The sequence below is a fragment of the Pristis pectinata genome, chromosome 33, assembly GCF_009764475.1.
Source record: "Pristis pectinata isolate sPriPec2 chromosome 33, sPriPec2.1.pri, whole genome shotgun sequence".
In the NCBI taxonomy this organism is placed as follows: Eukaryota; Metazoa; Chordata; class Chondrichthyes; order Rhinopristiformes; family Pristidae; genus Pristis; species Pristis pectinata.
The window spans coordinates 17,513,406-17,527,435 of record NC_067437.1 but is presented as its reverse complement, the minus strand read 5'-3'; the positions used below and the strand labels follow the sequence as shown (position 1 = coordinate 17,527,435).

The following is a 14,030-nucleotide window of genomic DNA, read 5'->3' as shown; positions in this document are numbered from 1 at the left end:
CTGCGTCCGTGCCCGATGACTGTATGAAAAGGGAGAACCGGCTTCTCAGGGGTGAGAGCGGGTGAGAAGCCGGTGGAATCTGAGGGAGGGTGAGAGGGGCGACCGGAGAGACGCAGCGAAGAGAAACCAAGACACTGGTCAGGACCACAGAGAACGGGGAGTGAGCACTGCAGGGACAAGTTGAGAGATTGAAGGTGGCGAGGGAGGGGGAAGGACAGGGACTGTTCACGCCGCAGTGGCCCGGACTGTCGGACCCCCAGTCACCTCCTGTGCGCTCCTCCCAGACCTGTCGCGCCCGAGTCCCCTCCGGCAACACTTTCCAGCGGCTCCTCGGCCCCACCTTCCCCCCTCCCAGAGAAACCGCGGCACAGGGAATCTCCGCAACACATGCGCATTCCTCCGTCACACCTTCAGCAACCCTCAGTATAAGAGAGCAGGAAGCGGGAGCAGAGGCAATCGCTGGTGGCAGAGACAGACTGACACACACACGTAGAAAGAGACAGTGAGAGAGTGTTACACAGAAATACAGAGAGAGAGGGAGACACACACACCGAGGCACAGAGTGTAGCACAGACACACACACACATAGACAGACAGACAGACAGAGAGGGTCACAGAAACAGAAAGAAAGAGAGACAGAGAGAGGGAGACAGACACACACACAGAGTGTAGCACAGACACACACACACAGGGGGTCTGGTACGGGCAGGGACACCAGAGTGACACACAGACACAGAACGGGCAGCTAGAACAAGTGTCCGGAGCGGGTGTCGGCCGCCCACCTGTTGTCCGGAGCGGGAGCGGGAGCGGGCTCCCTGGACACAAGTGGAGTGGGCGGTGCGGAGGGAGCCGGCGGCAGCCCCGGGGCGATGAGCCGGTCAGGCGCTGCGCTGTGAGCGGGACCGAGGGCTCACCATGAATCTGGGCATCGCGCTGCTCACCCTGTGGCACCTGTGGCCGGAGACCGAGGTGAGCGAGAGGTCGGGGAGGAGGAGGAGGAGGAGGGCGGGTCAAGGGGAGGTCGGCAGGGTCCGGGGATCAAGGGGGGGGGGGGATCAGGGTGAAAGTGCAAGCGGGTTGAGGAGGTAGGCGCCGGGAGGTCCATGTCTGACCCGGGCTGGATTGCGAGGAGCTCGGTCAGCGGGGATATTTTATTTGCGCTTTAGAAAGAGGCCGTTCGGGCCGTCGAGGCTATGCTAGCTCTTATAGCAACCCCAATTCCCCACTAATTCTTCCTGTCTCCTGTTCCCCACATCCCCACCTACTCCCCCCCAGATCCCACCACTCACCTACACCCTGGGAACAACTTACAGCGGCCAATTAACCTACGAGCCCTGGATGTGGGGGTAAACCGAAGCCTAGGGCTGTGGGTACACCCACACCTCCCGGACTGCAGCAGTTCAAGAGGGCAGCTCACCCCCACCTTCTCAAGGGGAACTAGGGATGGGCAATTACACGCTGGCTCAGCCTGCAGAGCCCACCTCCCTCGAATAATTTAAAAAGGGGGAAATCCAGGCAGGCACGGGGAGAACGTGCACACTCCACACAGACAGCACCCGAGGTTGGGATTGAACCCGGGTCTCTGGAACTGTCACATCCAGCCGTGAGTTCCGGCAGTCCGTGGAGGGTTGACCACCAGGGTCCTCTCACCATCCGCGGGGGGCGCGGGGAGTGGGTTCTGTGGGATGGTGCTGTGCAGCCGCCTCACCGTGCATGTTTCTCTTACCCACCCTCACACCTTCCCCCCCCTCCCACCCCACAGGCTGACTGGATTCCCGAACACAGACACCGGAGTTTCCTCCTGCATCCGACACTGGGTAAGTCACTGGCAAATTGTTACATCAGTGTCCTGTGGCAACCAGACGCAGGGTGCGGGTACTGAGGAACGGGACGTTGCCCGGGCAAAGCTGTAGTGGCTTGGTGGAACATATCCATGGCGCTGTGACAGCAGAGAAAAGGCACTGGGCAAACAGCCAGAGATCTGGGCTGTTGCTCCAGGGGCACGAATTGGTATTGGTTTATTACTGTCACTTGTACCAAGGTACAGTGAAAAACTTGTCTTGCATACTGATCGTACAGATCAATTCATTACACAGTGCAGTTACATTGAGTTAGTACAGAGCGCATTGATGTAGTACAGGTAAAAACAATAACAGTACAGAGTAAAGTGTCACAGCTACAGAGAAAGTGCAGTGCAATAAGGTGCAAGGTCACAACAAGGTAGATCGTGAGGTCATAGTCCATCTCATGGTACAAGGGAACCGTTCAATAGTCTTATCACAGTGAGGTATTGGTTTATTATTGTCACTTGTACCTAGGTACAGTGAAAAACTCAAGTTCAAGTCTCACTGGGGACCAGAGCAGCTGGGAACTTCAATGTAAGTTGAAAGAAAAGTCTAGTAACAGTAAATACAAAACTACTGGAACTACCAGACAGCAGCTGCTGGAATCTGGAGCAACAAACAATCCGTTGGAAGAACTCAGTGGGTCAAGCAGCATCTGTGGTGGGGAAAGGAATTGTTGAAATTTCAGATTGAAACCCTGGACCAGACAGACACAGAGAGGCACACAGAGTGTAGCACAGACTACTAGACTGTGTAAAATCCATCTGATTCACTGATGTCCTTTGTGTAATGCTTCCAGACCCACCAATATGGTTAATACTTTGCAGGTCAGGCAGCATCTGTGCAGCAAGAAATGGTCAATATTTCAGGTTGACGACCCTCCAGCAGAGCCATTAACCTGAACCATTGGTTCTGTTCTCTCCTTCCACAGACACTGCTTGTCCTACCGAGTGTTTTCCGCATTTTCTGAATTTGTTTCAGGTTTCCAAGATCTGCAGGTTTTTAGCTGTTTAATCTGACAATGAGCTGAAACATTAACTACCTCTGCAGCTTGGCACAGTCAGGGACGGACAATAAATGTCAGCAATGCCAGAGGTGCCCACGTCCTGTGAATGAATTAAATAATATGGTAGGTTTAATACTTTGGAGCAAAGATGCAGTGTGGTGATCTTCCTATGAAGCAGATTGGTAGACTATAGTAATTTTGCTGGTTGAGGGTTACTCTAGGCAGGTAGAGTGGTGCTGCCCACACTCTCTCCAAGCAGTTGCCATTCCCCTCTTTGTATCCAACTGTAACTGTGGAAGGAATAGGTGACAAGATCTGATGCTACTTATTGAGGTCACAGCTCGGCTGGGAAAGGGAGGCCGTGCACTCCCTGGGCTTTTTCAGAGTGGGAGGTGGGCTGGTGGGGAAGACAGGAGGTTTATGAAGAGACTCCTGTCATATGGAGGTGTTGCTCCTGTACTAGGAATGGAAGAAGGAGAGAGGAGGTGTGTACATGAAAGGTGCGAGACTGAGTTTGCCACCACAGCTCCCAGAACAGGAGCTGAAACCGCAGAGTTTGTTCTGGGCTGTGTTTTGCTGGGAGGTGCAGTGAGGTGTGAGCAGACAGCTCAGGCTCTGTAGACAGGTCGGGGCCTCCTCTCCTCTCCACGGTAAGAATGCTCCTAGATGCATTCTTTATTTTTGAGTTCCATAATGATATTTCAATTCTTGCCTGTTATGTCTGCCAGCTATTCCAACCTTAGTTCAGCTGCTATCTAAGAAAGCCCAGTGTTTCCTGGAATTGTCTAAAAGTCCAAACGACTTTGGCGAGGTTCCACTGCCTCCTCACAGTCTAACGGCGAGGTATCACGTGAGCCAGCTGGGCTGCCCATGTTTCTGGGTTTTGTCCCACCATTGTTAAATGCCAGTCTCTCTCTTGTTTTTCAAATACAATGAATCTGCTTCTAAATATAGGCGCCCTGTGTTAACATTCCACTGTCCCAACCAGGATGGAATTTGTCGAATAGTTTCCTGATAGTTTGTGTTTCCAATTGTCTGAAACATTCAAATGAACAAAGTTTCTTTCTTTTGCCTGCGTGGCTGACCTTCACATTAACATTTCTGCTCCTTAAATGTGACACTGTTAACATTTCAGTCTGCTCAATCTTTCTCCATGCCGTTAACCCTTGGAATCCTGGAGATACACTCCCATCCTGTGGTGGGACTGAATCTATGATGCACGGTTAATGGGAAAGGATCATCCTTTTAATTGATCACAGTTCTGTCAGTTTGCACGTCTTCAGTTTTAAATATTCCACCACCAGGGGCTTCAGCCACTAGAACCCCCTCCTTAACTCTCCCTTTTCTGTAAGACCTCCTTAAAACCTGTCCAGACCAAGATTTTGCTCACCTGCCTTAATATTTTCTCCGGTGTCTTGGTTGAAAATGCTCCTATGACAGAACTTGAAGTTTGGTTCGAAGTACTGCATTAATCGGACTGATTATTGTGCTTGTGGGTGACTGTTTCCCTCCCACTGTCTCCTGATCCCACCTGCACCATCTGTATCACTTTGACTTTCTGGAGTTTGCTTCCCACTTGTGTGAAACATTCGCTGGCTTCCCTCGGACTTGTAATTCCCTCATTTGCAGCTGGCATCCCCTGGGATATGGCCCCTAGATTCCTGGGAAGAATTTGCTTTGATCAAGTTCCTTTGTGAGTTGAAGATTAGGGAAAATTGATGTTTGTTAAAACATGCTGATTACAGACCATGGGACAGGTGTTTAAATTCAGCGAGGTGAGGAAGAGTAACAAGGCATTAACAACGTCATATAGTCCATGGGTTGAGAGATCATCAGATATAATGTTAAATGGGAGATATTGAAATCGGGCAGCTGGAGGAACCTCGTCACATATAGAGCCATGGGACAGTGGACTCTTTCACCAGGGTTCATGGTTGAAGCAGAAGTGTTGCCAAAGTTAAGGACTGGATTGTTGGATCAGGGGTTTGGAGTGGATGAGAGAGCAGGGCGTGTAAGCATTCCCTGAACTCTCTGCTCCAGACTAAAAGCAAAAAACTGCAGATGCTGGAAAACCGAAGTAAAAACAGAAAGAGCTGGAAATAATCAGTGGATCAGGCAGAGTTAGGGTTTCAGGTGGATGTGCTTCACGGTCAGTACAATTCTGATGAACGGTCATCCACTTGAAATGTTAACTCTGTTGCTCTGTCCATAGATGCTGCCTGATCAGCTAAGAGTTTCCACCAAGTTCTGTTGCAGTGGAAACAATTCTACTCTGCTTTTGTCCATGACCAGCTCTCAGGATCTCTCCTTCTGAAAGCTGTGAAGCTTGTCTTTTAATTGAAGACTTAAGCGGGGATGGATAGATTGTTGTTGGGTGGATAGTACAGCTCGCCCATCGTCTAACAGGGTGGACCAAGTCTGATGGGCTGAGTGGCCTCTACTACTTCCCGTAGAAGAGTTCACAGCTGGTCACCAGGACAAAACTACAAGAGAAAAGTAAAATCAGCACGAAGGTGGAATTGTCCGCCCTCTGCCTGAAGTCCTGGTGTCTGTCACTCCATTTCCAGGTTAGTTGAGGTGCTGGATGATTCCTGGTAGATAACTTCCTGGAATCAGACCATGTTGACAACTCCAACCAGATTATTCCCTAATCCCATACAATATTCAGCTGCTGACCAAGATCTGTAATCTCTCCAAAACCATGTGATTGTGGAGGTAAAATCAATGGGCTGAGTTATCCCTGGTATTTCACAATTTATCCCCTTGGAAGATGATGTGCGATACAGGAGGTTAAATGAGCTGGATTCAATGGAAGCTTGTCATTGATAGTGGCATTGAGACACCAGCTGCGGTAACTGGGTCCTGGTATGGAGACCTGGGACAGTGTACTCTGGTAATCGGATGACGGAGAGGCTGGAATTAGCACTGGAAGTCAGTTATGGAAACTGGTGTTGTACGGGGATCAGACACTGACTTCTTGAGCACCTCTCGATTCCTTCACTTGCAGCTGTTGCCTCAGCCACTTGAGCCAAAGCCCTGGAATCTTCAATGTTCAAATGCTCTCAAAGCCCTGTCACCTTCTTCATATGTCCATGCCAATGTGATTGGCAATGAGATAGGGACAGGAGGAGGCCATTCAGCCCCTTGTGTCCATCACAAGAGCACATGAGGAGGCCATTCAGCCCCTCAGATCTACCACAGTACCCCAAGGATCATTCCAACACCCCCCCTCCACCCCCACCCCTGGAAATGATCTGCATGGCCATGTTTAGTTTCTTTAATCGGTTTCCTTATACTAACTTCCGCAGGCAGGTAGGGAAACTACATTTAGCAAGCAAAACACAAGATGCTGGAGGAACTCAGCAAGTCAGACAGCATCTGTGGAGGAAAATGGACAGTCGACTTTTTGGGTTGAGACCCTTCATCTGGGAAAAATATATAACATTCTACATTTTTAATTCAAAGGATTAGTTGTAAATATGTTATATTGGTCTTCAGCCAATCAAATGACCTGTAAAGTGAATGATTTTTAAATATAATTTCTAGATTGGTGTGGATACTAACCAGCTTGTGTTTGGTTTCAGACATGGACGTCAAGGATTCCGAGGACCTTGGTTTGTCATCTGTAAATGAGGGCGATCACGAGCGGGCAGTGCGTGTGACCCGCAGTACAGGTAAGGAACGTTTCTGCATCAGGATTTCCTATTTGACATTACCCAGCTGGTGAGAGCAGCGGCCCTAGGGAGGGTTGTGATGCTTCCTGTGGGGGTAGCTCATCAGGATCCCAGGGTGTTGGGGTATTAGCAGTCAGGGCCAGAGGGGAGGAAGGTTAACGAGGGGTTGGTTGTAAGGAGGTGGTACTTAAGGGGGGAATTCCTGTGACCGGGGCTTTGGTATCTGAAGGCATGTCTGCCAGTGGTACAGGAGAGCAGGAAGAGAAGAACACAGATATTGGAAGGTTGTAGGCAGGAAGGAGGTAACGTTGACGAGGTGGGTGAGGATTCTGAAGGTGTGAAAGAATGGGAAGCTGTAAATTGTACCCGTGAACAGAGGTGTAAATAACTCGGAACCCGACCGATCCTAATCCACACCAAGACATCTCCCCCTACGCCTGCCTCACTTTAGTCATTCACGGGGTGTGCAATGCCAGCATTTGTTGCCCATCCCCAACTGCCTCTGAGTCAACCATGTTGCTGGGTATGGAGTTACGTATTGACTAAAGACCACAGATCCCCTATCTGAAGGACATTAGTGATGAACCACACCGGTTTTTAAGCAACAATCTGTTGGGTTCTGGTTACTGGTACTGAGACCAGCTGTAATTCCAGATGTTTTCAATTAGATAACTTTAACCAGCCACCCCCCATCCCAGCTCCCATGGTGGGATTTGAACTTGGCTCTCGATCACTCCAGTTACTAGTCCACTAACTCAGCCACTATGTTGTGCACCCAGTCTCCAAAGGCTCCAACTTAAAATACTCTCCATATTTCACTCCCCTTCCCTTCCTCACACCCTTCCCCGATCGGTAACCCCTGTAGCCCCTCTTCAGAACCAACCCCACCACCAAGCTCTGACTTATTAGCGCCACCCTGGTGGTACCTGAAGCCCAAGGGTTCTCATAATGCCTTGCTGCCCTCACCTTTATAGACTCTAAGCTGACAGTGTTGAACGCCCTGACCTTGCCTCCTTTGACTTGGTGTCCAGTTGGGATGTGAAGCTATGGCCCCACCCTCATTGTAATGTGAGGGAGTGGGATGGGCACAGTCTGCCTTGGTCTGGTTCAGTGAGGGGCAGGGATTTGTGTCACCTATAGTCCACTGACTGGTGAACCCCTCTGTCCGTTCCTCTCTGCCAGTGGTGGAAGCTGCCAAACCAGCCGAGTGCAAAGTCCGGCCGGAGGTGATGGAGATAACCCGGAGCATGGTGGATCCCACCAGGGCCAACTTCTACCTGTGGCCGAGCTGTGTGGAAGTCCAACGCTGCTCAGGCTGCTGCAACACCAGGAACTACAAGTGCCAGCCCACCAAGGTACAGGAGCGGCGAGTGAAGGTGAGGACTAGCTGGGGCAACATGGGATGGGGCTGGGGTTCATGGGGATGCTGGGGCACTGGGCTGGCATGTGGGGTTTGGGCGGATTGGAAGCAATGCACCAGGGCCTATGGGCCACGTGTTGAGATTAGGAGTTACTTGGGGTTGCTGGGGCTCTCTGGAGGTTTCTGGGTATCAGGAGCTTTGGGTGGGGTGGGTCTCATTGGCCTGGGAATTGCAGGCCTCCGACATGGGAGGGATGGATACCAGGTGACCTGGCACCCGGGGTCAGGGGTTGGTGGACCTTGGGATGTGGGCTAGGTGATGAGAGCACTGTGAAACATGTAAAGGTCATGGCTTAATAGTGAATGGGGAGGGGGTGTCAGTGTGGGCTGCTGTGGCTGTTGGCTGGAGTGCCCAGTTGTGAAGTGGCAGGTAAATTCAATCAATACTTTGCATCAGTCTTCAGGGGGCACTGTAAACATCCCAACGGTAACAGATGGTTACTTTAAGATGGTGCAGAAGCACTTGTAACATTCCCAATCCTGAAAGATGAGGTACAGGTAAAACCAATGGGATTAAAGGCAGGCAAGTCACCAGGACCAGATGGCCTGTAGTCAAGGATTTTAAAGGGGGCAGAGACGGAGAGAGTTGGCCCATTGGTTGGTGTTTTTCAAACCTCACAGCGTTTTAGGGAGGGTATCAGTGGGTTGGAAAACAACTACTGTATCTCTTGTGTTCAAGGGGAGAGTGAGACGAAAAGTAGGTGGCTTGTTAGCTTAACATCTGCTGGAAAAATGCTGGAGTTGATAATCAAGGAAGAACTAGACGGTCATTCGAAAAAGCTTAATACATTCAAACCAAGTCTACGTGGTTTTATGAAAAGTAAATCATGTTTGACAAATTTGCCAGAGGTCTTTGAGGACATAACTGAGTCAATAGAGGGGGAACCAGCAGACGAAGCGTGTTTGAATTTTCAGAAGGCGTTTGACCGCTTGTCACACAAGAGGCTGGTGGATAAGATAAGCACTTGTGGTATTGGGGGAAGTGTCAGCATAGAACTCAGAGTGTGAATAAATGGGTCTTTTTCAGGCTGGAGGGGCGTAGCTAGTGGAGTGCCCCAAGGATTGGATCTTGGCCCTCAGTTCTTTACCATTTATACTAATGACCTTGAGGAGGGAGTGAAATTTAAGGCATTCAAATTTGCTGATGACACAAGTATTGTTGGGAGGGCAAGTTGTGATGGGGACATTTGGACTTTGTAACAGGATATTGATCGGTTGATTGTGGGTGAGAAGTTTAGTGTCAAAAACTATGAGGTCATGCAGAAAACACAGTTTTATCTAAATAGAGATTGTAGATTAACAAAGTACAGAGAGAGCTATGTCTTATTGCAAGAGTTTTGAAATTGGGAAGTGTTGTTACAATTGTACATTTGTTGGTGGTGAGGCCACTGCCAGAGGTCTGTGCACAGTTTTGGTCCTCGGTAGTGTAGCGGTTAGCGTAACATTACAGCACCAGGGACCCGGTTTCAATTCTGGCCACTGTCTGTAAGGAGTTTGTACGTTCTCTCCGTGTCTGCGTGGGTTTCCTCCGGGTGCTCTGGTTCCCTCCCATATTCGAAAGACGTACGGGTTAGGAAGTTGTGGGCATGCTATGTTAGCACCGGAAGCGTGGTGATACTTGCAGGCTGCCCCCAGAACACTACGCAACAGATGTATTTCACTGTGTTTCGATGTACATGTGACTAATAAAGATATCTTATTTGAGAGAGTCGTATTGGAGACAGTCCAAAAGGGATTCACTTGGTTATTTGCTGGGATGAGACGGTCGATCTGTCAGGAGTGGCTAAAGAAATTAGATGTACATCCTTTGGAGTTTAGGAAAATGAGGGGTGATCTTATTGAAATGAGTTCTTAAGGGAGCATGATACCAATGGGAGAATCTCGAATGAGGGGATGTAGTCACGTTAAGTGGCCAGTCATTTAAAACTGAGGTTTATAGGAATTTCTTCTCAGAGGATGGTGGATCTCTGGAATGCTCTACCCTGGAGCATTGTGGAGGCAGGATCATTGGGAGCACAGAGGAAGTGGATAACTTCTTGAAAGATCAATTAGTTGTGGGTTTTGGGGAACTGGCACAGAGGAGGAGATGAGGACTGGGACAGATCAGCCATGATCATATTGAGTGATGGGACAGGCTTGAGGGGCCAAGTTGATGGCTCCTGCTCCTAAATTCTTATGCACACTGACCCAGGTGAACGGCTCTGTGGTTTCATCGCCTCTCACCCCTCTGATCGGCAATGTAAAATTAACCTGCACTAAATCTGAACACAGCTCGGGGTCAGTCATATTGGTCCAGGAAATTCCAAACATGTTTCCACAATTAACTGACAGGGTTGGTGGTGAGTGCTGAGACTCTGGCTGAGACTTGCACAGTGAGTGAGTGTCAGTCATTTTGTTGTGTTGAATGGGTTGGGGCAGTTCCAAGCTCTGTCTACATTCATGGTGAAGGTGCACCTTGTATTAAGTCTTCAGACAAAGGTTCTTGGGCTGAAGTTGGTCGCAGACTTTTGGACATGGGGCGGGCTTGCTGTGTGTTCAGACGATCTCTATGCCTGCTTTAATTGTCTTTGCATCCCTCAGGTTGTGAAGAAGGTGTATCGGCGGAAAGGCACTGTGTCCAAGACAGCAGAGGTGGTGTTACTTGATCACATGGAGTGCAAGTGCATGACTGCAGCTCAGTATGCAGACTCCCAGGAGAGAGAGGGTGAGCATCCAACAGTCTTGGCTTACATTGGGTCTCAGCAACCAAGGAACCAGAGCTGGAGGGTTCAGTAGGGGTAGATGATGGGTGCTTGAGTTACCTTGGGTTAGGCATGGGACATCTGCTGAGAGTCTGGGTTTTCCGGGTTAGATGATGGCATCCTGTTTTATCTCTGTTGGACAACTGGTGTCTGAGGTGAGTCGGAATTACTTGATGAATGTCGGGGATGATCATGAGTTGACCTGTGTTTGACTGGTGCGTGTCTGGGATCTGGTTGGGTGTCTGGGGTTTAACCTGGTGTTTGGCCAGTATGAGGTTTGGTCAGTGGGTGTCAGGGGTTTGACCGGTGGGTGTCTGGGGTTTGGCCAGTCGTCTCTGGGCTGACCAGGTTAAGTTGCAGTTGCTCTAATGGTGAGTAACCAGGAGCCTTGGAAGCCGTGGCCCCAGTGAGATGGGCAGATTGCACACACTAGGCCTTTGCAGGTTTGGAGTCTGATGTGTACCTCTTCCCATCAGGGTCCTTGGTCTCTCCAGCTCCCACCGTGGTCCAGGCCCGCAAGTACAGCAGCAGCAAACGAAAACATCGGAAGTTCAAACTCTTTGGTGGGAAGAAAGGGTTTCACCAAACATAGAACCAAGCCATGAGATTCAGGTGAGGAGCTCTGAGCATCACACCCTCTCCCCGGGCAGGAGCAATGGCGCATGAACAGGGCCAAGGGAGGGATGGGGGAGTGCCTGAAGGTCTGTGGGAGGGAGGTCATAGTCAGTGCGTGGAAACTGGCCCTTTGGCCCAACTGCTCCATGCCGACCAAGATTCCCATCTAAACTAGTCCCATTTGGCCCATAATCCCTCTAAAACCTTCCTATCCTACCTTGTTATGACCTTGCACCTTATTGTCTACTGCAATGTAGCTGTGACACTGTATTGTTATTGTTTTTATCCTGTACTTACTCAATGCACTAATCTGTATGAACATTATGCAAGACAGTCTAGTGGTTAGCATAACACTTTACAGCGCCAGCGACCCCGGTTCAATGCCGGCTGCTGTCTGTAAGGAGTTTGCACATTCTCCCTGTGTCTGTGTGGGTTTCCTCCGGGTGCTCCGGTTTCCTCCCATATTCCAAAGACATACGGGTTAGGAAGTTGTGGGCATGCTATGTTGGCGCCAGAAGCGTGGCAACACTTGCAGGCTACCCCCAGAACATTCTATGCAAAAAGATGCATTTCACTATGTTTTTCGATGTACATGTAACTAATAAAGATCTTATCTACAAGTTTTTCACTGTACCTTGGTACAAGTGACAATAATAAACCAATACCAATCCATGTACCTGTCCAAATGCCTTTTAAATGTTGTTAATGTACCTACCTCAACCACTTCCTCTGGCAGCTCATTCCATGTACTGACAACCCTCTGGGTGAAAAAGTTGCCCCTCAGGCTCCTATTAAATCTCTCTCCTCTCACCTTAAACCTGTGCCCTCTAGTTCTTGATTCCCCAACCCTGGGAAAAAGGCTATGCATATTGACCCTATAATTTGCCCCTCATAATCTTATAGACCTCTATAAAATCACCCCTCATTCCCCTATGCTTCAATGAAAAAAAAAGTCCCAACCTGCCCAACCAGTCCCTTGAGTCCCAGCAACATCCTCGTAAATCTCTGCACTCTTTCCAGTTCAGAGTATAGACTGGGGCAGGGCAGGTGGGGAGTGAGTGCAGGATGCAGGAAGAGGCTTGAAGGCTTGAACAGGGCTTCTGGGGTACGTCACTCACACTGTCCTGTTTCTCTCCCCAGGTATCTTCTCCTCCGAACAGCCCCTGAATTGTGTGGTGTGACGCTGCAGTTCTGTGGTAGTCCTGCTGTTCACAGCCAACGGCAAATTAATATAATGACCTCTGGGAACTTCATGGATTTTGAGTAAAAGGACAAATCCAAGACCACTGTGCACTAAAGACCAAAATATGACTTTCAGCAAATGTTTAAGTAACGACCACTGGATTTTTTGAGCAAAGACTGGAGCCAATCAGCACTGTCGGTGGGGCTGGGAGGCCAGCATGCCTTTGCTGGAGACTGTGTCGAGACTTGGCTCTTTGCACTGTACATTTTGCTTTTCTCTGTCAATGTTTTACGTTTAATATTTGTTTCTGTGCATTGACTGAAGAGAACGGGAGGCCTAGCCTTGCTGCTATTGGCTGGCTTAGCCAGTTCATGTAGCATTTCCAAGGGGTGCACTGGCAGTTCTGGCCTGTCCATCAGATGTCCCCAGCTCAGGACCCCTCTCCACTGGCAACCACACGTGCACAGAGCACAGCTTCCCTCAGGACGGGAGCCGCCTCCTCCCTGGGACAGAGATTGAGCCCAGGTCTCTGCCCCCTGCCTCTGACTGGGAATGGGTTCAGTCTCTTCAGTGACACTCTGCCCCACCTACACTCACTGTCCTGGCTTGGCTGCAGGCTCCAGGTGCTGTGCTTCCTCAGAGTTAACAGGTCACAGATGGAGCCTGAGAGACTGGCCCGAGGACCAGGATCTGGCGGTGAAGTGACCCTGAGGGGAGGATACAGAGAGACCCAACATTCCCACTGCCTGGAACCATGCCACAGGCTCCAGCTGACTGCAGCTTGCTCCTGCTTGGTTACACAATTCAGGGACTGGAGTCTGGGCTGGTGAGCCACCGGTGCTGTAGATGGGGCAGGATGGGTGGAGGTGAGGCTGGGGTAGCTCCTGAAGATTGATTGACAAATATCGCTGTTCATTTCAGATGCCAATTGGTGCCTGAACCAAGGTCTATGATGCAGGGAGGGATGTACCTCACTGGGTTACTGCTGTAAATACTGGATCTCAACTGTTTTTTAAAGTTAAACATTGACTAATTATTTATATATTTAAAGTTGCAAAAGTTTCTATGAAGTACAATAAACTGCTGTTTGTGTAATGGCTGATCCTGTGGGGCCAGGTGTAGAGGATCTGAGATGTGCGTGGGTGAGTCACACATTCCAGCAACAGGGACTGCGGAATGTAGATGGAATACTTGGACGCTGATTCACGTTGCTAATTGCCTTAATTTGCTGCTGAGAGCCTGAGGCTATGTGTAGGTTAGGAGGACCTTCCCTCTGTGTTGATGCGATGTCTGTTGTCCCCTTCTCCACACAACACAATCACCAGACAGTGCAGGATTCTCCACCACGCCCCCTGCTAGCACCGGGGCAGGAGACTTTACATCAGAAAAGTTAATAACCTAACTAACATTTTCCTCATTGGCTGCCAGAAGCAGGCAGCCAAGTGAATTTGTGCAGGTAACAGCAGGTTACCAGACGACTGCCCACATCTAATTGTCCATGTCACTCAGACAGGACAAACAACAAACAGTGTGCTGCTGGTTGTGGC

General features: G+C 49.7%; 1 protein-coding gene across 1 annotated transcript; it reads left to right on the top strand.

Moving 5' to 3' along the window:
* The first annotated feature begins 454 nt into the window (after nt 1–454).
* Nucleotides 455–13,756, top strand: LOC127585716 (platelet-derived growth factor subunit B-like). The gene is made up of 7 exons (XM_052043430.1): nt 455–969; nt 1,763–1,817; nt 6,435–6,524; nt 7,707–7,900; nt 10,525–10,648; nt 11,162–11,297; nt 12,441–13,756. Exons 1-6 carry the CDS (start codon nt 916–918, stop codon nt 11,275–11,277), a joined length of 633 nt encoding a protein of 210 aa, XP_051899390.1. The 5' UTR covers nt 455–915; the 3' UTR covers nt 11,278–11,297; nt 12,441–13,756.
* Nucleotides 13,757–14,030: the final 274 nt, after the last annotated feature.